The sequence below is a fragment of the Megalobrama amblycephala genome, linkage group LG24, assembly GCF_018812025.1.
Source record: "Megalobrama amblycephala isolate DHTTF-2021 linkage group LG24, ASM1881202v1, whole genome shotgun sequence".
Classification (NCBI taxonomy): domain Eukaryota; kingdom Metazoa; phylum Chordata; class Actinopteri; order Cypriniformes; family Xenocyprididae; genus Megalobrama; species Megalobrama amblycephala.
In genome coordinates, this window is record NC_063067.1 from 22,145,254 (window position 1) to 22,172,431 (window position 27,178).

Here is a 27,178-nt window from a genome sequence, read left to right on the forward strand (position 1 = left end):
CTACAACCTGTAGTCATAATTAGCCACTTGTTAGCAACCGCCTTTTTCAAGACAAGTAAAAGCTTTAATAAAATCAGAAGTGGGTATTACTGATGTATTTTATGTCCTAGAATAAAACGAAGATATCTTGCATTTGTGTTCACCACAGACCTTATTTCAGGCATTTAACCAAAAACCCATTGACTTCAGGACAATGGAACCATAAGTGCTAAAATGCCAACTCGTTTCCAGGGTTTAGACCTACAAAAATCCATAATCTCCGCAGCACTCTATTCGCACTTCTCTTGATTTGATTGGCCATCGTGATCATGTGACACTGATGAGCACTCTGCTGAGGCAGAGCAGCCTAAAAATGTAATTTTTAAAACTTTTTGTCATCCTAACAACAAACAGAGCTGTGCGTAAGGGGGTGCAGCAGAGCAGCCTAAATTTCTACACATCACATTTTATTAGACACTGAAATCATCAGCAGTATATTAGAAATACATCCAAGTGAAAGTGAAATTCTTTGTACAATCAGTAACAAAGATGAGATAGTTTGCTGATAGTTTGCCCTTCCATTCTTGACTGAACCCCCCCCCCCCCCCATCATGACCACATTTTATCAGGATAGAGTGACTGTGATGGACTATCCCATACTCAAAGGGGAACATGCTGTCCTGTTCTCCTGCTATAAAGCTCTGTGTCCTGCTCTAGCGGCACTTCATCTGATCTCCTCATATCTCCTCACAATGAACGATATCTACAAAGCAGCGGTGAGTCTATGCACTTTTCCATAGAACTTTCTTGAACTGAGTTTAAAACAAAGTCTTCCAACACTAACACTATAGGAAGCTTAGATATAACACATTAAGCATTCATACTACTTATACTTTTTCATGAATAGTTTTAACTACAGTTTCAGTAAATGATACATCTTAATACTTAGCTATTCATGTTTGCACTTTTAAAGAGTAGGGTATTCTTAAATTATTTCTCTTGACACTAATATGTTGAATATTTAACTTTTCTGTGTCCATTTGTTTATTTAAGGATTTGTGGACACATTATTTATTTATTTATTTATTTTATTTTTATTTGTGGAGTAAAAAATATTGCTTTTATTTTATTGTAAAAAGGATAAAGTTAGACCCTTGGGGTAAGATGACCCTCCCAGGATTGGCACAGAGGGCCCCAATTAATTTAATATTTATTGTAATTCACTGGGTTATTATTCAATACTTCCATGATTTATATGTACATTTCAGACATCTCCACTATACATTAATTGAGTGAAATCAGAGTTATTTTATTTTTGAACTAATTTGTCAGAACACAATTTTAAATAGAATAGTTTATTTAATATTTTACATTTATGACAATTAGAAAAGTGTATGATCATCTTAACATGCTAAACTTAAATCTAAATATGTTACAATTTAAAAGTAAAGGCACATTGCTGCACTTAAGAGGGTCATCTTCCCATATCTTGCCCTATAATGCATTACTGTAACACATGACATTTGGCATTTGGTGTTGATCATGTGTTGTAATCCACTGTACCATTTAGAGGTAACCATGCATAACCACAAATATTTATGTTTATTACAGCTATGATTAAAAAATATTTATGTGAAAATACTCATTATAAGGCTTCATAAACACATTATTAATTCATAGAAAAGTGACTCAATAATATCTGAGGCTATTATACAAGGATTTATACAACTACATATTAATGTTCAAAATCAAATACAACATTATTATATTCTCTATTGCAACCATGACTGGAAATCATATTATATGTGCATAAATGATGCATCACTCAAGTGCCAACATAATGGCATAAGCCTAAAAAAGACAGCTCAAAATACCTTGACTCTTGAGCATTATCAGAGTTAGATAGGAGCCACTCGAGAGGGCAGAGACACTATCATTCATGACTACAGATGGAGCACCGCCTACCTCCCATGGCTAATTTTGGCATGCTTTGCTCAGCCGTGCAAGTGTGTCTGCATTCTGGAAAACCAGGCGCTTAAGATAAAACACTCAAAGTCAGATTCCAGTATTGTGTGTGTGTGTGTGTGTGTGTGTGTGTGTGTGTGTGTGTGTGTGTGTGTGTGTGTGTGTGTGTGTGTGCATGTGAGTGGCACTAGGTTATCTGCACTGATCTCTATCTGAGATATACATGAGACTGTGAGTCTGGGAAGAACATCCTGATACATGTTTATGTGTCACATCAGTCTGGTGGTTTGTGTTGGATCCGGCATGGAACTATAGACAGTAACTCTTACTTAAGCAGCTGTCTCATGAGTTAGCTTTGCTGGATTACCCATCCATTGTTGGGCCACCTCATATTATGTCCTTTATCTTAGTTTGTTATTTTTAACTCTGATGTAGCTTTATCTGTAATGTGTAACTCAGATCAAACCTCAGTCTGTGTCTTTGAATAAAATATGAGTTTGGACTAAAGGAAACATGTTGTTATGGGGACACAACTTTGAAATATGTTTTGGCAATTTACACAAATAGGGTACACATTTATTCCAAACATTTCTCTGGCTGGGATGTAGGGGCAATTTGTGAAGCAAGTGTGAAGCATTTTAGTCCTGGGGCATTCTCTCTTGTGGGTTTTTTAATTTTTATTTACTTATTCATTTCAAAATGGTTTTTTTTTTTTGCTTAAAAAAATTACTTATAACCACACATGCAAAGTTATTATTATTATTATTATTATTATAAGTTTTATTTATATAGTGCCTTTCCAGAGCTCAAGGACGCTTTACAATGTACATAACAAGGAAGAGATAATACGAGTAGACAATGATGAGAAACAATAATGGACATGGAAGTACAGAAAAATAGAGTCAAGTACAAAATTACAAAACAGGACTTAAGAGACATAACACAACATTCAGAGAAATATTAGTAATAATGCAGAGTAATAAATGAATCAAATCATAAGGTATAACATTCAGAAAATGTAGTGAAAACGTAGTGATTTAAAGTAGTGATTTAAATTCAGAGATATTATTAGCACAACAGAGTGGTGGGAGAGAGCGGGGGAGAGAATTTCAGAGTTTGGGTGCGATAGTACTGAATGATTTGCCCCCCATTGAAGAGAAGCGATGCCGAGGGACAACGAGAAGGCCAGAGTCGGAGAAACATTGTGAGCAAGTCGGAGTGTAGGGGACGAGCATATTACAGAGATAAGGGGGAGCCGAAGCCATGCAAAGATTTAAAAGTGAGCAGGAGAATTTTTAATTTAATACGGTAGGCAACTGGAAGCCAGTGGAGATCATACAAAATTGGGGTGATGTGAGCAGAACGCTTGGTATGGGTGAGTATTCTAGCAGCAGAGTTTTGTATTGTAATCTGGAAATGGAGCTGGCAGGTAGACCAATGAAAGGTAATTAGATAGGACGGTAATTAGATAGAACTGAGAGGTCGAGGTTGGGTTTCTTGAGAACGGGGTAACTGCAGCAGTTTTGAGTGGCAGAGGAAATGAAGCAGAGGTAAGAGATTGTATTGATGAAGTGAGAGATATAGTGCAGAGATGGAAGAATGGCAAAGTTTCAGGAGAGAAGTAGGAGCAGGATCAAGTTGACAGGAAGAAGAGTTGGATTTCCAGATTAACTTAGACACAAGATGGGGTTGTCAAAGAAAAACAAGATAGAGTTTGACTGGATAGATTTGGTGGATAGTTGAGCTTTGTATCAGTGGAGAAGCATTGGTGGACGGCATCGGCCTTTTCAAGCAAATAATCCCTAAAAGAACAGCAAAGCTCATTATAAGCTAGGGCATCTTGAGGTGGAGGTTTAGTAAGCTTATTTATTGTATTGAATAATGCTTTTGGCCTGTTTCTTGATTTATTAATTGTGGCAGAGACAAAACTAGAGCGAGCTGAGATGAGAGCGGATTTGTATATTTTGAGATGATCAAGAAATGCTAAATAATGTACAGTAAGACCGGTTTTTCTATAGAGATGCTCAAGCCGTCTACCAGTAGCCTTGAGAATACGGAGCTCAGGGGTATACCAAGGAGAAGAATGGGAAGAAGGGACACATCTGGCCTTAATAGGAGCATGCTGCTGTAAGATTTCAGAAATTATGGAGCGATAGTTAGATAATATCATGGAGGGAGAAGAAATATCAAAGACATCTGAAAGGTTCGAAGAAACAATAGAGCTACAGAATGATGCAGTGTCAATAGCTTTCAGATTGCGGTATGAAATAACAGTTTTAAGGCATTTCTTATGCATAGGCAGACTTAAGCTAAAATCAAGACGTTTGTGATCAGAGATACCAGTGTCAGAAGAAGAAATGGAACAGATATCAACCCTTGATGTACAAATCAGATCGAGGATATGACCACGAGTATGGGTAGGAAAATGAACATGCTGAGTCAGATTAAAACATTCAAAGAAATTAATTGATTAGTGTTAGAGCAAACAGTATCGACATGAATATTGAAGTCACCAAGCAGGATAATGGGAAATGACAATAAACAGGCAAGGGTTAACAATTCACTGAGTTCAGAAAAAAGTTGGACAGGGCTTTACGAGGACGATATAGCAAGATAATTATAAGAGAGTCAGCCTTCAATACCATATATTCAAATGAATTGGTATCATGAAAATGAAGTTGCGCGAGTCAGAGATTGTCCCGGTAAATGACAGTGAGACCACCCCCTTTACCATGCAGACGAGGTCTGGACAGATACATATATCCCTCAGGTGCAAGAAGATTCAACTGCAGAAAATCATCTGGAACTTGCCAAGTTTCAGTGAGAAGAAAAATGTCAAGCTTATTGTCAGTCATAATTTCATTGAGATAAGGGGCTTTGTCCGATATTGATCGACAGTTCAGAAGCGCAAAATGACGATGCAGGTAATTCAAGTTAGCGGTACGTTGCTGGGCATCAGTGAGATAAATGATTCTCAGTGGGGTGAGTCACTGAGAACCTGTTTAATATTTTGATCAGAATGGAACATCGGTGTTTTGTCCCACAACAAACTACTTCAATACATTGAAGTGGCAGTTTCAGAGGAATTTCAGAATCCACCCCTTTCATCCTACTGTATGATGCAGCCCTGTTCAATTAAATTCAAACACTTTATTTGTCCCTGAATGGCAATTCACAAGGTTACGTAGAGTAACATAAACAATGTTAAAAGCACCACACATTAGATAAATAAATGCAATGTGCACAATATACATATAATCTACATCAAGCGGGTATCTAAAAAGCAAGTCCAAAATCATATATATATATATACAGTGCTCAGCGTAAATGAGTACACCCCCTTTGAAAAGTAACATTTTAAACAATCTCAATGAACACAAAAACAATTTCCAAAATGTTGACAAGACTAAGTTTAATATAACAACTGTTTAACTTATAACATGAAAGTAAGGTTAATAATCTAACTTAGATTACACATTTTTCAGTTTTACTCAAATTAGGGTGATGCAAACATGAGTACACCCCACAACAAAAACTACTACATCTAGTAGTTTGTATGGCCTCCATGATTTTTAATGACAGCACCAAGTTTTCTTGGCATGCAATGAACAAGTTGGCGACATTTTGCAAAATCTATCTTTTTCCATTCTTCAAGAATTACCTCTTTTAGAGAGGATGGAGAGTCTTGTCTCTTCAGAATTCCCCATAGGTGTTTGATTGGGTTCAGATCAGGAGACATATTTGGCCACTAAATCACTTTCGCACTGTTCTTCTTCAGAAATGTGTTTAGGATGATTGTCATGTTGGAAAAGTGCACAACGACCAAGGGCACAGGGTGATGGTAGCATCTTCTCTTTCAGTATAGAGCAGTATATCTGTGAATTCATGATGCCATCAATGAAATGCAGCTCCCCGACACCAGCAGCACTCATGCAGCCCCACATAAGGACACTGCCACCACCATGTTTCACTCTAGGCACCATGTATTTTTCTTTTCTGCCATCAGTTCAAAAAACATTTATCTTGGTCTCATCACTCCAGAGTATGGTGTCCCAGTAGTCTTCATATTTGTCAGCATAGGCCAGCAAACTCTAGGCGGGCTTTTTTGTGCCTGGGCTTTATGAAAGGCTTCTTTCGTGGATGGCACCCATGCATGCCATTTCTCTGCAGTGTATGCTGTATTGTGTCACCTGAAATAATCACCCTAGTTTGGCTTTCTACTTCTTTAGATAACTGCAGTGAACTTACATGCCGATTTTCTTCACCCCTTCTCATCAGAAGATGCTCCTGTCGAGGTGTTAACTTCAGTGGACGACCTGGACATCTCTGTGAGATGGTTGCAGTTCCGTCTTTTTTTTTTTTTTTTTTTTTTTTTGCTACAGTATTCTGACTGATAAGTAAAGCTTTGCAGATCTTCTTGTAGCCTTCACCTTTCTGGTGTAAAGAAATTATTTTCTTTTTCAGGTCTTCTGGCATTTCTCTTCCATATGGTGCCATTGCTGACACCATGAATTGGGAAGGTGTTTTAACACCCTTTTATAGTCAACTGTCTGCTGGACACCTGTGTAATGAATAATTAGACTCACCTGTAGATGAATTAAATTAGACATTTGTAGTCTAAAATTTAGCTTTGCTCCAGATACTTTTATTTTTGCATCACCCTAATTTGAGTAAAACTGAAAAAAAAAATTGTTTTTGTGTTCATTGAGATATTGTTTAAAATGTTACTTTTCAAAGGGAGTGTACTCATTTACGCTGAGCACTGTATATATATATATATATATATATATATATAGTATATATATATATATATATATATATATATATGTAATCATGACATGGTAAACAGAGAAGATTGAGGTCAGAGATGATTGAGAATTTAAAAGCGAACCACTTTGAGCCACTCAAAGACAGAAAACAAGATGTGTGTAGGGTCTTGTAAAATCCTGCCAGCCAACCTGTTCACTTATAGTGGAAAGGGTCTTAATAGGAAGTAAAAAAAATAACTATTTAACTATTTCTACTCTGAAGGCTGATAGAATGAAACCAGCAGACAATGGAGAATGTAATGGCAGTTTCAATATAGGAGTAGTAAAACAAAGCGAGAATGTTCGTATTGACCTCAAAAGAATTGAGCATCCTTAAAAGGTATTGCCGCTGCTGATATTTCCGAAGTATCTCCTCCTTTTCTCTGGTATACTTTTTTGTTTCGTTTTTATTTGATTAGAAACCTGTTTTATAGTTCATTTAATGTTTGTTACAAAAATACCAAAATCACAAATCCACTTACCAAATATCTGTGTGGATGCATGTTTGTTTATTTCTGTAGTGTACATCATGTTTTGTCATAATTATTGATCCAATAATGTCTTCAACAGGCAGAGCAGCTAACTGATGAACAGAAAAATGGTATGGTATAGTAATACTATACAGCATTTGGTCTCAGACTGGCCAAAAATGTTATGCAATATGTTCTAAAATGCCTCCAGTTTATACTTTTTTTGCTACCTACAGTGCTGTAAAAAGTACATGATAACACTGTAAAATAACAATGAAAATAGAAAATGGAGAAAATAAAAAAGTCCCCCCACACTATTTTAATTGGATTTGAGATTTGGACGTCAAATTGACCATCTCAAGTTATTTCTTTGTGGTTTTGCATGTGTTGGGTCGACCGATTCAAACAGCGGGGTTAAAAAGATAGAAGTACGGCTGAATGGACAGTCAAAAACTGCACCTTTGAAATGTAATCCGGCCTTGGGTGCAATATGACCTTAACCAGTTCAGGGGCAAAGTGTAGGCAGGATGGGTCAACTGATAAGGCTTGCAAATCTGCTACCGGTTTTAGCAAAGTTAACACTAATAACAGAGCCACCTTGAGAGTCAGAAACTTCTCTGATGCTGAATCCAAAGGCTCGAATGGAGCCTCTGATAATCCTTCCAGGACTATGGAAAGACCCCATGAAGGCACTCATGGTCTGCAGGTAGGCTTCAGCTGTCTGTACCATGAAGAAAGTGAGATATCAGGGGATGCCTCCCCACAGTGATTACATCTACGTGGTCATGTCAAGCATATATAACAGCCACATATACTTTAAGCATAGCAGGGGATAAACCATCCGAAAGGCGCTCCTGAAAAAGCTCCAGCACTGAACCAACTGGCCAGTGAACAGGGTTAGATTGGTGCATTGAGCACCAAGACTCAAAGACTCAATTTTCTAGTTGAGGGAGCTCTAGAATTCAAAATGGTCTCAACAACCTCGACTGAGAGACCGGAATTTATGAGCTAGTACCCCTCAGGGGCCAGACCCACTGCTTCCATATCCCAGGCCAGGGATAAAAGATTGTGCCCTGAGCCTCCCACAGAGAGCCCACTTGGGCAGGTCTGAATGGAGATACTAGCAATAGGAAACTTTGTCCTGACGAACTCTGGCTAGAACTCTGGAGAGCAGAGCAATAAGAGGAAAGGTGTACAGATATAGCCTAGGTCACGCCTTACCTAGGGCATCCAGCCCTAACAGAGCTGGAGCTATGAGGGAGAACCATAGAGGACAGCGGGTGGATTCCTCAGAGACTAACAGATCTACATCCGCTTCACCAAACCTACTTCAGATTTGCACCACTCTTGAATTCTGGGTGAAGTGTCCTTTCCCCAGGCCTTAGACCATGCCTCGACAGGATGTCTGCTCCCACATTCATGTGCCCTAGAATGTAGACCACTGTCAGAGAGAGCAGTCTGCCTTGAGCCCAGAGCAGAATCTGTTGCACCAACCTGAACTGGGGTCGAGAGCCTGACCTGCATCCATGTACGTTGTGAATGTGCGGGGTAATAAAGCTAGGCCAATACTTGTACACGTCGCCCCTGAAAGCAAACCTGAGATACTTTCTGTGTTGTGGCAGAATCTCGACATGAAAGTAGGTGTCTTTGAGATCTGTCGTGACAAACCAATCCTTCGGATTGAATCTGAGACACGATAACTTTGAGAGTTAGCATCTTGAACCTGTAAGTCTTCAGAGTATGGTTCAAAGCCCTCAAATCTAGAATTGGATGCAACCACCAATACTTCTTAGGAACTAGAAAATAAAGGTAGTTGAAGCCTGACTTCTCTTAAGGCCAAAAGAAAATGCAACTCCTGCACTAATAATAGAGCTTAATCTTGCTTCACCAGACTCCACTGAATTGAGGTTGAAATCCGAACTGAATTCTGTAACCCTTTTCAATCGTTTAAAGAGTCATTGAGATACATTTGAACAAAGTTTCCAAATTGCCAAATGCTCTGAAAAAGCAATTAATCTCTCAACTTTGACTTGCAATAGGGGGGTAAACTGCTCACAGGGCAAAGCTAGGGGTGGCTTTGAGCTAGGTAGTGTAGAGCTATGTCTCATCCATGAGAATGCAATGAACAAGCTTTTGGGGGTGTTGAGAGCCAGAACTAAGCTGTCTGAACAAACTTTTGGGGGTGTTGAGAGCCAGAACTAAGCTGTCTGAGCAAGTTTAACTTTAAACTTGCTGAGAAATAATACAAAAAATGTCAAATTCACTCAGTTTTACTTTATCTAATTCACTGCTATCCCAATTACAATTAAGTACAAATTAATTGAAATAAGTTGTGCTGTAGACACTAAAACAGTATGTTATAATCAAACTAATTGAAATAATGATTTCAGTGCCACCCTAGACTGGTTGCTGGTCCATGCCTTGCTACCCCTATGAACAAATCCTGCCTCTACCATTCACTGTTCAGGGCCCTGAAACAGCACGCTGTCAGGAGACCATTGAACTTTGGTTGTCAGAGATTTGTAGAGAAGGGAGCGCCTTGCTTGCTTGAGTGATGTAGTGTCCTCCATTCACTCCAATTTAGCTTGAACTATTTTTGGGTGCCACTCTCCATTAACTGTGTTGAGCAGAGATTGGGCGGAAACCCTGCCGAGCACTACCGCCTCCCGAAACACCAAAGGTGAATTGGAAAAGACCTCTGAGGGCTTTGGTCTTGATCTGGTGTCTCGATTTCACCCCTGAGGGGGCATGCCTTGAACACCCTGCAGTCACAACCTTCAGGACTGCTTCTTTCAAGCCATCATAGCAGCACTGATCATCCTCAGATCGGCCCTAGCCCTAGGTGGCTGTGTGCAATGCCCAGTCCCCTGACCTTGATGAGAGAAAGCACTGGCAGCCACACTGGCCCTTTGCCCTGCCCTTCTACTCTGGTAGGAGCTAGGGCCAGGCCAGGGCTGGCTCAAGGAAATCTCCGGCTCCTGGCTCTGGTGAGGAAGAAACTGCCTGACCACCGTCAATTTTTTTTCTAGTAATTGAGTTCCAGTCATTGAGTTCCACTCAGAGAGGAACAGCAAACATTTTGAGATATAGGTGTGGCCTATACTTTAATACATATTTTTACAGTGTGTAATACCTTTTCACAGTACTGTATGTTTATGAATTTGAAACTATTGTTAAATTGCATCACTACCAGTGAAAACAAAAACTGGCTGAATTTAACACCCATGCCCAACTAATAAAAAACAACAACAGAATTATTTATAGCCTCCCTGCTAAAAATCCAGCATTGGTGGGAAGCAGAAGGGACTGTGGACCAGCTACACCAGCTCAGTTTTCCTTGAAAACAGGTTGGTTTATTCTGGCTAGAATAGTGGAATAGTGCTGGTCTAGCTGGCAGACCAGCATAGTCATTATGCTAGGTCTGCCAGCTAGACCAGCACTATTCCAGGTCTAGCCATAATAAACCAGCCTGCACAAACATGGAATTAATGCTGGTTTATGCTGGGTTTTCAGCTGGGCTATATGCAATAAAGATTTACTAAACTGACTTACATTAACAATATCATTAAGTTGTTCATAAGAAAGACACTATACTGTACACAACTGCTTAACTAGCTGCTAAAGATCTGTGTTCGTGTTTTGTAGAGTTCCGTGCAGCATTTGATATTTTCGTTCAGGATGCTGAAGATGGCTGTATCAGCACTAAGGAGCTCGGAAAGGTGATGAGGATGCTGGGCCAAAACCCCACACCAGAAGAACTCCAGGAGATGATTGACGAGGTGGATGAGGACGGTAAAGTCTAGAACAATCCAGAATAAGTAACGTTCCAGAACCCTAACCTGTAAATTCAACTAGTGTTGTAGTCAAGTCCACCTAAACCGAGACCAAGTCAAAACTGAGACCAGTCTGTGTTGAGACAAAGACAAGAATTGGGATGGGTACTGAAACCCTGTATTAACTGAGCACCGGAGCTAAATTATGAAAGACCGCAGTATCAGTAAGCTTTGGCATTATCTGTTCTGCTGTCAGTACTGGAGAAATTAAGAAAATACACTTACTAGGCCTATTTATTATTGCTATATAGACATTATCTTGCAAATTGTATCCTGCCAGCTGTTTCTTTATGTGATAATATTAAGAAATTTGTCTATTATGCATATGTTTATATTCGCAATCCAGAAGAGAGATATGCATGTGGAGCTACAGCGTGTACAAAAGCCCCTGCTTAATTAGTGACAATGACACCATCAGGATATCGAGTCGGCCGACAGCTCCAGATATTTAGCATGCTAGATATTTGTCAGGCGTCTGCGAGTTGCCGCCGACGTGTCAGCGAGCCTCATTGATGCGTCGTTGGGTAGTTCACATATAAAGATTGGCGAGCGCCAATCACTCTCTGATTTTCCCCCGATTACAGCCCGACCTGACGGTGAGCTCGTTAACTTGCAAATCGGGCTTAAATCAGGCTTAAAATCCTGTAGTGTAAACTTGGCATTACAGGCATATCCAGGTCATCTGTTCTTCTTCTTCTGCGCTTTTTCCTGTTGTGGTGGTTAGCAAACAGCATTGAATTACTGTGCACACCCCCTTCTGGATTGGAGTGTGGATCGCCTGTAACTGACTGTATTCGTCGTCAAACTGCATGAACAGAACCGTGACTTCCGTACCGTACGTTTCGGGAAGAATACATGTACCCTTACACCCCTAGTTTATTTACGTTTGATTACTTTATTACATTTCTTTTGTAGGCCATACTTATTTATTTATTAGTTTATTTAACAGGGACAATGCAGTATAACATTGATACAATTTCAAGCAGCCGATGATCCACATACAGGCTTCTAGCCAAAAGGCTAATTTGCAGCCCCAGTCCCTGGTTAGACTTTTTTAACAACAGTAAAACAATGATCACACACAAAAAACTAAGCAAAAAGTAAAAAATATAACAATAATTAAAAAAAACTGTGTGTGACCATCAGTGTTCACAAACCTGCTTTTGTTGGAACCACTTTTTTAAATTTCTCTGTTTGCATTTTCAGTTCAGCTGGTAGGCTGCTCCAAAGCAGTGTAACTTGAACTGAAAATGTGTATTGTGCAAATTTAGTTTTTCTCTTTGGTACTGTGCAATTCTGATTAGTTGCACCTCTTGTAGTGATCTCCTTACTACTCAGTTTTGATATTAATTGGCATATAATTTCTGGAGCAAGATTATTTACACATTTAAAAACCATTTTAATTAGAGACATATTTATAAATTTTTCAAAACTAAACAAACTATATTTTTGTAAAATATTACTATGAAGCCATCTATTTTTTTAGATTTTTTATTTTTTAAAATTTTTAGTGTTTGATTATATAGAGATCTAACAGGTTTGATAGTCAGTTGAGAAACCTGACTCCAGACAGTCACACAATAAGATAAATGCGAGAAGACCATTGCATGCTTTTAGAGATATATATGGTCTAATCATATAAAAACAATTCAAGTTTGTTCTGATTGTTCTACACAGTCTCTTTACTTGCACATCAAATTTCAAATGAGAATCTAAAATAACACCTAAATATATGGTTACATGCGTAACCTGAGAAGTTCCCTTTCGAAAGGGAACTTCAACTCTGTGCTTGATTGCGCTATGGGGAATGATATACCCACGCCGCCATACTAGAGGAGAGTGCATGCCCAAAATGTCTGGATAAACGTCCAGCAGTTCCAGGGAAAAACCGGGAGCAACTTCTACAAGGCTGTCAGTGACAGCATTCCCTATGGCCAACAGCCCAAGCTGAGCCTAAAAGAGGCCTTCCGTGAAAGGCCTGCCAAGGCTGCTAAAGGCATCTGGGACCAACAACCCATAGAAAGTGGTCCCTTAAAGGGAATGTGGCCAGGAGACCAGAAGGAATCCCGGCCAGTCACTAGAGGGGACAAAATCACCCCCAACGCCACCAAGAAGGCCTTACTAATCTAGTGAAAGCCAAACATAGCCTGGCCACCCTTGTCTGATATACAGAATCTCCAAGTGCAAACTCCAAAAGAGGAGAGCAGGAAAGAGCGACTGCGAAAAGGCAGTAAGCAACTCAAACCCACACACAGAGATGGGCATCCCGGAGAGCGGAACTCAGCTGAGCGCTATAAACCCTCGTATTGACGGGAGTAAAACCACTCATCCTAGGATCTACTCAGCTTCTGATAAAAGCGCTGAGGAGGCTGTGCGCTAGAAAAACCCTGGTACAGGGGAGCACAAACCAGCCTGGGGCCAGTATGAACGGGAGACTTCACAGAAGTCTACAACCAATGACCAGCTTAGGGAGCTAAGCACAATTACACAGTCAACCCGAAGGGAAGTATGAAGCTCAACCTACCGGACAGACCATACTGCAGGCACATAGCCATGGAGGCCGAACAGAAGGGGCCTACAACATAACTAAAAGTTCTTACAATGAACTAATATCACAACATGAACCCAACACACATGGTATTCAGGATGGCCCATAAAGGCCATTCTGCTCAGCATGCTGAAAACATAGCATGCTGAGCGCATGACCAACCAAGTAATTAGGTAGCTGTGAGTGCCCACGAAACAGCCCATCCAACACAATCCGACGACCAGTGTACTCGGTAAAAGCACCCTTCTACTCTTTAATCAAGAGGAATACAACGTACACCATCACGTGCTAAAGAAGGCCCCATGGGCCTATAACCTCAGCAGACACGTGGCATCAGCTCGTGGCAGTGTTATTGAGGTTCAGGCTAGACAGACTGACTACAAAGGGAGGTCATTAGCCAGCCCGAGTTCCGGCCAGCCAGCAACACAAGACCCTTTTTACTGTTACAGTAAAATAAAACTCAAAGGGAAAAAGCCAGCATGCTCCCAAAGGAGGCCCTTAAAGCCTACCCGTCGCACACGGCGTCAGCTAGCGGCCACTAAAGCAAAATAGTCAAGTCAAGTCAAGTCAAATTTATTTATATAGCGCTTTTTACAATTGGTAATTGTTTCAAAGCAGCTTTACATATTAGAAGCACAGAAAAAGAGAAGTGGTTAAAAATAAGCTGTACAAGCAAGCGTGGTAATATGTAACATATACAAGATGGTGCTACATTAAGCCAATGTCGGCTGACTCCCAGGGGTGGAAAAAAACCCCTAGGAGAAAAACCCAGCATGCTAACACTGGGAAAAAAGTCCTAGGAGGGAAAAAACCCCTTGGAAGATATATATAATATATGTAAATGGATATGGAGATCAAAATCTGAATTATACATTTTTATTATAGAGATTAAAAATAGATTATATATAAATATATGTAAGCGGATACGGAGATTAAAAATCTGAATTATAGATGCAGCCAGAACTGGATCTGTAGGCCCATTGTCTCCTGGGCTACGTTGTAGTCAGGTCCAGACACAGGTTCTCCATCTGATCTGGATACGGCCTGGATCCAGCACCCGGCAAACCTCAGGATAAGCAGAGAGACTGATATTAGCGTAGATGCCATTCTTATTCTGATGTACAGGTATATCTAGTGTTATAGGAAATGTTCTCGGTTCCGGCCGACCTAATTATTGTAGCGTAACAATCCTTTAACGGATTTGAAAAATGTTAATGTATTGATAATGTGTTATGTGTATGCAAGAGCAAAGAGATGTGTTTTTAGTCTAGATTTAAACTGACAGAGTGTGTCTGCTTCCCGAACAATGCTAGGAAGATTGTTCCAGAGTTTAGGTGCTAAATAGGAAAAGGATCTGCCGCCTTCAGTTGATTTTGATATTCTGGGTATTATCAACTGGCCTGAATTCTGAGATCGCAATAGACGTGAAGGACTATAATGCACCAAGAGCTCGCTTAGATACTGGGGAGCTAAACCATTTAGAGCTTTATAAGTAAGTAGCAAGATTTTAAAATCTATACGATGTTTAATAGGGAGCCAATGTAATGTTGACAGAACTGGGCTAATATGGTCATACTTTCTGGTTCTAGTAAGAACTCTAGCTGCCGCATTTTGGACCAACTGTAGTCTGTTTAAAAGCCGAGCAGAACAACCACCCAGTAGAGCGTTACAGTAATCTAGTCTTGAGGTCATGAATGCATGAACCAACTGTTCCGCATTTGTCATTGAGAGCATATGTCGTAATTTAGATATATTTTTTTAGATGGAAGAAGGCGGTTTTACAGATACTAGAAACATGACTTTCAAATGAAAGATTGGTATCAAAGAGCACACCCAGGTTCCTAACTGAGGACGAAGATTTAATGGAGCACCTGTCAAGTGTTAGAGAGTATTCAAGGTTTTTTCGTGAGGAAGTTTTTGGTCCAAAGATTAGGATATCAGTTTTTTCTGAGTTTAATAATAAGAAATTTCTTGTCATCCAGTTTTTAATGTCAGCTATGCATTCTGTTAGTTTTGTGAATTTGTAGGTTTCGTCAGGGCGCGAGGAAATATAGAGCTGAGTATCGTCAGCGTAGCAGTGAAAACTAACACCATGCTTCCTAATTATCTGTCCTAAGGGCAGCATGTACAGAGTGAAAAGCAACGGTCCTAGTACTGAGCCTTGTGGTACTCCGTATTGAACTTGTGATCGATACGACATCTCTTCATTAACTACTACAGACTGATAACGGTCAGATAAGTAAGATTTGAAGCATGCCAAAGCAATTCCACTAATGCCAATATAGTTTTCAAGTCTTTTTAAAAGAATGTTGTGATCGATAGTGTGAAAGCAGCACTGAGATCTAATAACACTAATAGAGAAATACAGCCACGATCGGATGATAAGAGTAGATCGTTTGTAACTCTAACGAGAGCAGTCTCAGTACTATGGTATGGTCTAAATCCTGACTGGAAATCCTCACAGATTCCATTTCTTTCTAAAAAGGAGCACAGTTGTGTTGAAACTGCCTTTTCTAGTATCTTTGACAGAAAAGGTAGATTCGAGATTGGCCTGTAATTTACTAAATCTCTCGGATCTAGTTGAGGTTTTTTAATAAGAGGTTTAATAATAGCCTGCTTAAAAGTTTTTGGCACGTATCCTAGTGTTAAAGATGAATTAATTATATCAAGAAGTGGACCTACGACCTCTGGAAGCATTTCTTTCAGTAGTTTAGTCGGCATTGGGTCTAACATACATGTTGTTGATTTTGATGATTTGATAAGTTTAGATAATTCTTCCTCTCCTATAGCGGCGAATGATTCTATTTTTACCTCAGCGACACTACAGTGCACTGTCTGAAGCGAAACTGTAGACGGTTGCATGTTTATAATTTTCTCTCTAATATTGTCAATCTTACAAGTAAAGAAGTTCATAAAGTCATTACTGCTGTGCTCTTTGGAAACGTCAGCAGTTGAATCTCTGTTTCTAGTTAATTTAGCCACTGTGTCAAATAAATAACTAGGATTATGTTTGTTTTCTATTAAGAGATTTGAAAAATAAGTAGATCTAGCATTTCTTATAGCCGTTCTGTACTCAATCATTTTTTCTTTCCACGAAAGGCGAAAAACTTCTAGTTTTGTTTTCTTCCAACTACGTTCAGCTTTTCTCACAGCTCGTTTTAGATAGAACCGAGTAACAGACAGAGTAGCTATTTAGCTCGACTAGAGCTAAAGGAAACCAAGCTCAAGGAAGCAAATGCATAAAACCAGACAAACAGTTGGTTTTAATACAAGAGCTCACCTCAAGAGGCAAACCACTCCAGAGATGTACTCAGTAAAAGCACCTTTCACTCTCTAAGCGAGAGGAGTACGAAGCCAAACTCCAGCGTGATACCTAGGAGGCCTATGGAAGCCTACAACTCGTAAACATGCGGTGTCAGCCAGTGGCAATCACGACTCATCCATGGTGAAGAGTCACATAGAAGCTCACACAAAGCTGTGCCAACACGCAGACTGAAAGGAGGCCCTAATGGGGCCTACAACCTCCATGAACACATGGCATCAACTAGTGACAGCTTAATGACTAAAGCCAGCCAGCAGGCCAAATACTCGGAAAACCCCCGTTAGGAGAAGTACAAACTACGCCACAGAACTCAACGAGAGGCCTGACAGGGCCTAAAACACGGAGGTGGGTGTGGCTGATGGCGGTGTGAGTCATAAGGCACGACTCAACGATGGAATGAATCTAGATACAACCAACCCAACTGGGCCAACACAGAAGCTATAAAGGAAGCCTGGTAAAGCTTACTACTTTTAGCACCAGGTGGCGCCAGCCAGTGGTCATAAACAGAACCCGAGCTCAAAAAGGGACCAGCACTGAACCCTAAAGTTTACTGAGGGTAACTAGCTTACACAATCTGAGCCTAGGTGAACACATTCCAACAGGCAAAGTATAGTATGCAAACATGGTCTAATGAAGGCCTTGAAAGGCCTGTTACCTCAAAAACCACATGAGCATAAGCCTGAGGCAATGCTAAAGGAAACCAAGCTCAAGGAAGCAAGTGCATAAAACCAGACAAACAGTTGGTTTTAATATAGGAGCTCACCCCAAGAAGCAGGCCACTCAGAAGTGTACTCAGTAAAAGCACCTTTTACTCTCTAAGCGAGAGGAGTACAAAGCCAAACTCCAGCGTGATACCTAGGAGGCCTGTGAAAGCTTACAACTCGTAAAAACACGCAGGCGTCAGCTAGTGGCACGACTCATCCATGGTGATGAGTCACACAGAAACCCACACAAAGCTGTGCCAACATGCAGACTGAAAAGAGGCCCTGATGGGGGCCTACAACTTCCATGAACACATGGCATCAACCAGTGGTAGCTTCATGACTAAAGCCAGCCAAAGGACAAAGGAGGCCTGGCAAGGCCTGCTACTTCTAGCACCATGTGGCGCCAGCCCGTGGTCATAACAGGGCCCAAGCTCAAAGGGGACCAGCTCTAGACCCTACACGATAACTGTGGGTAACTAGGTACACAACCTGAGCTTAAGCCTACACATTCCAACAGGCAATGTACCCAGTAACAAATAAATATGCTATCACAGTCTAAGGAAGGCCTACAAGGCCTATCACCTCAAACAACGTGAGCATAAGCCTGAGGCAGTGCTAAAATATGTGAGCAAACTCGTGACCGTAAACCAACAGCGCCAAAAAAACAGCTGTATTAAGAAAGAGGCTATAATAAAGAGCAAACAATCTAACAGCAAATGCAAAACAGTTGCTGTGGTCATGATCGAACTGGGAGCTAACAGAGATCATACTATTCTAACCAGAATAAGACTCTCTACACTCAACCTGAGTGTGCAATCCAACAGGTGATGCACTCAGTGAAACACAAACCCTAACCGGGGAGTACAACAAAACACCACGTTCATAGATAGAGGCTAATCACAGCCTGCTATCACAGAAACAGGCGTTAACCTGTGGCAGCACTAGAGTAAGCTCACATATGTATGTAGGGCTAAAGCTTAGAACCCCAAAGTAAACGCAAATGCTTTGTAATACATGCCATCCAAACAGGATAAATGTTTCACAGAACAGATCTGAAATCTGTAATGAACCCTAGAGAACAAAAACTAAAATATTTAGCATCGTAATCTCAAACTTGAATATAATTCAAGGGGCTCATGTGAAGACATTATAAGCATGACAAAGTTCTAAAAAGTGGGGCCTAGCAGCACTGCATAACTCATCTTCTCGAAGATAAGGGCCTACCACCTGGGAAAAACAGCACCAGGAAGGCTAATAACAGCCTATAACCTTAGCTGTTAACCTCAGCCATAGCACCTACATTTTCACATCGAAGGGGAATTGGGCATACAGCCCGCAAATCCCTCAGGAGGAGGCCAGAACTAGGAACTATACAACCTCACAGGGATAGTAATAATAAGGGTGATGTAACAAACACCTAAACCTAGCTCTAGCCTAGCTGCTAGCTAAGGCCTACTGGGCCAAGCAATGTATTGTTAATGAAATTCACTGTCATGAACTTGTGCTAAAATGATTGTTGGTACATGTATGTAGGCAGTGGTACGGTGGATTTCGAAGAGTTTTTAGTCATGATGGTGAGATGCATGAAAGATGACAGCAAAGGAAAGTCGGAGGAAGAACTGGCAGAACTCTTCCGTATGTTTGATAAGTATGTGTCCTTAAACTGAATTAAGAGAATTGACCTGTGATGGGTTTAGTGGTTTCTGATAGTTTTTGATTGTATCTGGACAGGAATGCAGATGGGTACATTGATCTTGATGAACTGAAGCTGATGCTGGAAGCTACAGGTGAAGCAATCACTGAAGATGACATTGAGGAACTGATGAGGGACGGAGACAAAAACAATGATGGAAAAATTGATTATGATGGTAAGCATGTGTTATTGTTGTGTTAAGTTCACTTAACCCCCCTCACCTATGATTCTGATGGAATAGACGTGTCAGTAGAGTGTCAGCTGATTTATCTAATAGATCTGTTTCTGGCTCTATACAACATAACACTGATTACTGTAGTGATTGGTGCTCATGTCATTGCTGACATTGTGATTTTTGCATCACATGTCACTTAAGGTGTGGTTTTTAGTTACATCAGATGACCACTTCCACTCTTCTCTTAGTTCGGGGCACCAGCCAAGGTCTTTTACCTTGGCAGTATGAGAAGACTTCCATCAGGGGGCTGTTCAATTATTTAAAATCAATAAACTGAAGGGAATTGGTCAGCTGCTTTATCTGAAGATTGGTGAGATCATTAACTTGTAAAGCCTCTTAGACCTTGTATTATCCGCACAAGGAAGACACAAGTGTAATAAAATAAATAAATTTTATTAACAAAAGATAAACAAGAATAACTAACACAACTGCTAAATGAATACCATGTGTGATATAAAGTGCATGATTAAGTTGAGTGTGGCTTTGGAAGAGTTACATTATCTTATGGAAAGATAAACTGTTGTTTCTCTGAAACTAATAAGTGGGATCAACCTTATTATGCATCAAACACTTAAAAACAAACAAACAAACAAACAAACAAAAAACCGCTGATGGGGAAAGAGTTAAAATTGTTCATTTTGATCAAAGAAAGTCAGCGATGGTGTCAGGAGGCAGTGTCCATGCTGTGATGTTTTGGAAAAATGGGAGATTGCTTTAAACGTGATGCAAATCTATCCTTATTCATCTCCACTATCCTTATATTGCAGAGTTCTTGGAATTCATGAAAGGGGTGGAATAAATGATGAAGGAATGTCTTCCTGGTGTTTCTCCCTGGATTGTCACAAGAAAGCATAGTATATATTCAAGCTAGATGAGAGAGGAGAATTTGTCAGTCTACGATGTATCTATTAATATGACTATAATTTCAGGACAATATTTTAAGAAGCTTCATTTATTGTACACACTTGTAAAACATATTTTGAAGTCAAGGCCAAGTTGTGTAGATTTAAGACTTTCCTTGGGTTTAATTTGTCTACTAATTCATTCTTTTACTGAAAACATTTTATCTTCACATTTATTTAGTAAATCATTTATGATTAGATATACATTGATCAGACTTGGAATCTGAGCCTAAATGTTTGCGTGACTAAAGGCTAATTTCAAATATTAAAAAGGTGCTCAAAGTGTGTTCTGACATTCTGCTCTATTCCTCAAATTATTTCTCAAATTTAATTACATTCTACTACAGTCTGTTTTATGCTGGGAAAGAAATAACTATCCTAAAAGGAATTCCCATAATCCACATCTTTCAATATTTTTTTGTAAAACTGAGTTTACATTTGACAGTGTATTGTTTTCAAGCCTATCTGTCAAATTAACAAAATGCTACTTGTCTGCTTGTTCATGAAAATAGAATAAAGCTTTTGAGAATTTTGGCTTGTTTTATTCCTTGAGTCATGCATTAAAACATAACATGGATGCCCGGTTTCACAGACAAGGCTTAAAATGTCTTAAAATGTCACTGCCATTGTTTCCGCCGTGGAATACAACCAATTAAAAGATAATTGTGACTTTTTTATCTCACAATTTTGACTTTTTTTCTTACAATTGCAAGTTTACATCTCACAATTCTGATTTTTTCTCAGAATTGTGACATAAAAACGTCTCAGGTTACGTATGTAACCATGGTTCCCTGAGAACAGGGAACGAGACTCTGCGCTGACTGTGCTAGGGGAACGTCCTCCGTGACCCGTGCTCGAAATGCCAAAAATCACCAAACTCCAATCCTATTGGCCGGCGACAGCCTATCACGTCAAACGGCGCGAACCGTGACGTATAAAGGGAGCGCCTGGGGAAACAGCCGACATCTTTTTGTCTTTGAGCGACTGTAGCAGGAATCCCACAGCATGGCAAGAAAGCGCAGAGTCTCATTCCCTGTTCTCAGGGAACCATGGTTACATATACATAACCTGAGACGTTCCCTTTCGAAAGGGAACTTCTACTCTGCGCTGACTGCGGTAGGGGAACGATATACCCACGCCGCCATGCTAGAGGAGAATGCCAGTCCAAATGTCTGGACACACATCCGGCAGTTCCAGGGAAAAACCGGGGGCAGAACTCCAAGGCTGTCAGTGACAGCATTCCCTACGGCCAACAGCCCAAGCTGAGCCTAAAAGAGGCCATCCGAAAAAAGCCTACCAAGGCTGTTCGAGCATCTGGAACCAACACCCCGAGAGAGGGTGGTCCCTTTAAGGGAATGTGGCCAAGGAACCAAAGGAACCTCGGCCAGTCACTCGGGGGGAAAAACCATCCCGCTGCCACCAAGGAGGCCTAGCCAGATCCTGCGAAGCTAAATCTGGCCAAGCCAACCTTGTCTGATATACAGAATCTCCAAGTGCAAACTCCAAAGAGGAGAGCAGGAAAGAGCGACTGCAAAAGGCAGTAAGCAACTCAAACCCACACGCAGAGACGGGCATCCTGGAGAGCGGAAATCAGCTAAACCCTATGGACCCTCGTATAAGGGGAGTACAACCACTCATCCAAGGATCTACTCAGCCGTTAACAAGGTGCTGAGGAGGCTGTGCGCTAAAGACCCCTGACCCAGGGGAGCACAAACCAGCCTGGGGGCCGGTCTAACGGGAGACTTCATAGAAGTCTACAACCAAACCAGCTTAGGGAGCTCAAGCACAATTACGCAGTTAACCCCGAAGGGAAGTACAAAGCTCAACCTAACAGACAGACCGTAAAGCGGGCACATAGTCATGGAGGCCGGGAAAAAGGGCCTGCAACATAACCAGAGAACTGAATGCAGATGGCGGTAGCCCAGGATGGCCTGTAGGGCCACACCCTATTGCATATCAAGGTGGAGCAAACACCAAGACATAACAGCTGCAAGTGCCCACAAGACAGCCCGTCCAACACAAACCAACGAGCAATGCACTCGGTGAAGTACCTTTCTACTCTTTAAGCAAGAGGAGTACAACATACGCCATCATGCGCTAAGGAAAGGCCCCGTGGGCCTATAATCCCAGCAGGCACGTGGCATCAGCTCGTGGCAGTGTTATCAGGGTTCAGGCTAAACAGACCGACTACACAGGAGGTCATAGTCAACCCGAGACCCGGCCAGCCGGCGAAACCATCCCTTTTGCTGTCGAAGGTCAGCACGCTCCACAGGAGGCCTTTACGGCCTACCCGTCACACGCAACATCAGCTAGCGGACACTAAAGTTCTAGGAGCAAAAATAGAACCCGTTAATTAGACAGGGAAAATATTTTAGCTCGACTGGAGCTAAAGGGAATAAACGCACAAAATACTCAGTAAAAACATCTTTTACTCTCAGCGAGAGGAGTACCAAGCTAAACTCCGACATGCTAGCAAAGGAAGGCCTGAAACGGCCTGTAACCTTAAAAATGCGCGGTGATAGCTAGTGCGTTAATACAACACCCAAGGGGGATGAGACATACAGAAACCCTTACAAGCAGTGCCAACATGCTAGATAAAACATGAAAGGAGGCCCCAACGGGGGCCAACAACTTCCATAAACACCTGGCAACAACAGAGTGACGTATGACTCATCATGGAATGATGCCCGTACATGACCAGCATAGCTGGGCCAACAGGAAGCTATAAAAGAGGCCTGGAGAGGCCTGCTATTTAAAGAACCATGTGGCACTAGCCCGTGGTCATGACAGGGCCCTAGCTACAAGGAAGGGCCAGTATAACCTAAAATGACAAATTTAAGGGAACTAGCTACACAACCTGAGCCTAGGCATACACATTCCAGCAGGCAATGTTAATCATGCTAAACAGCGTGAGTGTAACCAGCATCGTAGACCAACAGCGCTGTATCAAACAAGCTGCATACAGAGGGGCTAAAAACAAATAGCCAACAATCAAACAGCAATGAACTCCAGATGCTGTGGTGCAAACGACCGGGAGAGGTTGGGTAAACAAAATTCCCTACACTCATCCTGATTGTGCGATCCAACAGGTGATGCACTCAGTGAAACACAAACCCTAACCGGGGAGTACAACAACAACACCGTATTCATATATAGAGGCCGGATAAAGCCTGCTATCATAGAGAACAGGTGTAACCTGTGGCAGCACAAGCACGCTCACATAACACGCCTGCATAAACATATGAAGGGGAAATATGGGCAGAAAACGGCCAGCAACTTCCTCAGAAGGAGGCCAGAACTAGGAACTATACAACCACAGGGGGATAGTCATAACAGGGGGATGTAAACAAACACACACCTAACCTAGTTCTAGCCTAGCCGCTAGCTAAGGACTGTATGTAGACCAAGCTACACTCGGGCTACAAATTCCCAAACACACGGAGAAAGCAGCGCGAGCGACAGCATTAGGTGGCCGAAAAACCGGCCAACACATAACTGACGATAGCGAAAGCTAGTTCTAGCTATACACAGTATCAGCCGAGAAACTACACCAACGCTAAACAACAAAGCGGCCATAAAGAGCCTGCCTGTAACAGTCAGCCTAACATACAGTTATTTGCCCAAATAACCCCTTAAAACATGAACAGATGACAACTATATGCACGGGAAGCTATACAGGAAAAGCAAGGTCTATATTGAGAATGAAAAATGGACCTGGCTTACCTCCTGCGGCTCGTAGAAGCCCGCAGCATATAGATGTCACAAACGCTACCGGGAGGCGAAGGAAGAGCGAGGGCAAGAAAAAGCCCTCGCGAGAGAGGGGATCGATTACTGGCGCTGCTGGCTCCGCTCCTCGATCACCTCACTCAGGTGTTGCTTCTTCCTTCTAGCGTCTCGCCGTCTCTGTGACTTACTCCGAGGAGGAGGAGGCGCACGAGCAGCGACACTTTCCCTCTGAGCCTGCCTCTGAGCCTCGGCTCGAGACGGCCCGGGATCTCCCGGCTGTCTGGGCCCAGAGCTGGATCTGAGCGGGATGCAAGATCTAGCGCGTCTTCGCCTCCCTGATCAAGATCCGTAAGCAGATCAGGCTGGTACGCCAGAAGCACCGTCATAGTGTGCAACGCCGCACCAGCCTGACCTGCAGCGGCGTAAGCCCTGCCATTCAAACGTGACGTCACCTTCAACGCTTTGGATGGCAGGGCCCTCGCCGGAGTTGCCAGGCCATGGGTAGAGAGAAAACGATCGTCTAACCTGCTGTGAGCGGGTTCCCTCCTCACGCACTCCCAGGGCAGCTGCAGTCTGCTCAAGGCGTGTTCCATAACCTCCAGCAACTCCGAAAAACGCCGCGCAGGGAGGCCAAGCGGGAGCCGCGGGCTCGCCCGCTTCTCCCACCTCGGCCATCTTCTGCTCTCCGGGGCTTTGGACCAAGAGAGCACTCGCTCCTGGGTCCGAGGATGTTAAAGATAAACATCGTCGTCATCCGCCAGAAGCACGTCCTCGTCAGTCGCTTCAGCTTGAGAAAGACAGACACCCCTCTCAAATCCTTCAGCGAGTTCCACCTGCGAGCCCCATGATTTCAATCGCCGCTGAGCCTCAGCACGAGCGGGGCCGGAACCACCAGGCAGCGGTGGTGGCACTTCTCCCCTCGAGAAAAGGGCCAAACGAGAACGGAGCGTTTTCATAGAAAAACGCTCACAGTTAGCACAGGCAGCACCCTCGAGAACTGACCGTGCGTGCTCCTATACAGCAATACAGCATAAGAAAATTGAATGGCAGTCCTTATACATTAGACACCTTATACATTTTTGTTTTGTTTTTTACATATATGTATATATGACTTTTACACAAGTTACAAATTACAAGTCAATGATGTCACGGACACACAATTTGACATGTTTCTCTTAATAACTTGGTCTTCTTTAAGAAAACCAAAATGTTTTAACATATCGTAAATTTCAATAGTTAGCCAGCAAATGCAAGTGAACTGTTTATTACTGAGATAATTTACAGTTATATGTGAAACAAGCTCTGTCACATCAGAGTTGAATTCTAGTTGAACATTGTTATTTCCCCCACATGTTTAACAATGCTAGTGTTCTTGGTCACAAAGTTCTCATTGTAGCATACTGGCTCTGAACCCAGACCAGATATTAGCATGTAACAGTTTGCAGACATTTGTGTTTATGTTTCTTTGATTTTGTTTACATTTTTCTGAAACAAACTGTTTTACCACAGTTTCATTTTTAACATCTCCATTCTTCTTTCGTCTGTAATTGTTTTCCTTTATCGTTTTACCCATTTCATTTTGTCCGAAAAACTGTTTCCTAGAATCAGTTGTAATGTTAGCGAACTTTAGGTGTTCTCTGCATCTCTTTGTTCGTAGCATTTGGTTGATTTAATAAAATGACGGTTTAAATCATCGTCTTGGGTCATTTTACATACTATGTTATATTTTGTGGTAATAGAATGCAGAGCAAAGATCTTTGAAACATTTTATTTTGAAAAACATTAAAATAAGGCATTATCGATGTGTAGTGTTATATACAATATGTAGGCCCTATGTGTTTAAATTTTACTCGAGACAATTTAACATGACGATGTCAATAAAAGTATTTAACTCTTAAAAGTCTTGAACCATTTTTAATATCTTAACTCTTAAGTAAAAGTTAAAAGTCTGCACAAAAATAAATTCCATCTTATCTACTTTCTAAATGCATGTCATGGATCTGTTGCAACAATTCATAAGTGCTTGTTTTGTTTGTTTTTGATCATTTTATTTATTTTATTTTTTTAAACTCATAGAATCAGGATTGCAAGTTGTGTAATACTGTTTTTAATGAGCTCAGACATGATCGTAAATAACAAAAAGTGATTCAAACTTTTATTTCAAAGTTATTGAATATTGAAGAAATGACATTACATACATAAGTAAAACAGTAATCATGAAATTACAGGTGATCTAACCATAAAATAAAATCTCTGCATGCTATCATGTTTCGGTCTAGGACATGATTGACCAGCGTTTCGACAATTTCGCTGATGGTGGTATCATCAGCATTGTTTGAACGCAGTGAGACACAAACATCTGTTACAATTGTACACATACAGAGAACCACAGTAACTCCTATCTGTTCGGTACATTCAGACATCACATCCAGAATTTTTCTTATTATTACACAGTTTGGCTCTTTGGTGTAAACACACATGCTCGTCACATAAGAATACCATGAATTTGCCAGGCCTCTTACAACATCCATCTCATTTTTGAGATTTGTTACACGCTTGGTATCCCCCTCACAGTCCTTATTTGAATCAAATGCAGCATCAATGATCTGGTGCATCAGCTGAACCATCGGTCCTCTGAAATAATCTTTAAACATACAGTCCAAGATCCCTTTTAGACGGCACTCATTGCCTGTGGCGCACTGGCACGCAGGGTGTCGGTGCACAGCCTCATCAGAACTCAAAGGTGGGTCGTTCTCCATCAGCTTTTGCGAAGATATTTCAGAAATCCTCTGCATTGAAGATGGATTTTTCAGAACTCAACTTGGTGCACGGTATAAACTTTGCCCCCTATTTGATACTGAAAGATTCCAATAGTTCCTGGAATATCCTGTGGGTGAGTCCGTAAAACACGATTGTCCAATGGTTTACTCAGTTTATTAACGGTTTGAAGTTCAGGTTTTTGGGTCTGATCCCCCAAAGTATGAGTCAAAGAA

The 27,178-nt window shown here is 41.3% G+C and overlaps 1 protein-coding gene across 1 annotated transcript; it reads left to right on the forward strand.

Moving 5' to 3' along the window:
- The first annotated feature begins 666 nt into the window (after positions 1–666).
- Positions 667–20,993, forward strand: tnnc1a (troponin C type 1a (slow)). The gene is made up of 6 exons (XM_048179288.1): positions 667–755; positions 7,323–7,353; positions 10,868–11,014; positions 19,163–19,277; positions 19,361–19,497; positions 20,325–20,993. Exons 1-6 carry the CDS (start codon positions 732–734, stop codon positions 20,354–20,356), a joined length of 486 nt encoding a protein of 161 aa, XP_048035245.1. The 5' UTR covers positions 667–731; the 3' UTR covers positions 20,357–20,993.
- Positions 20,994–27,178: the final 6,185 nt, after the last annotated feature.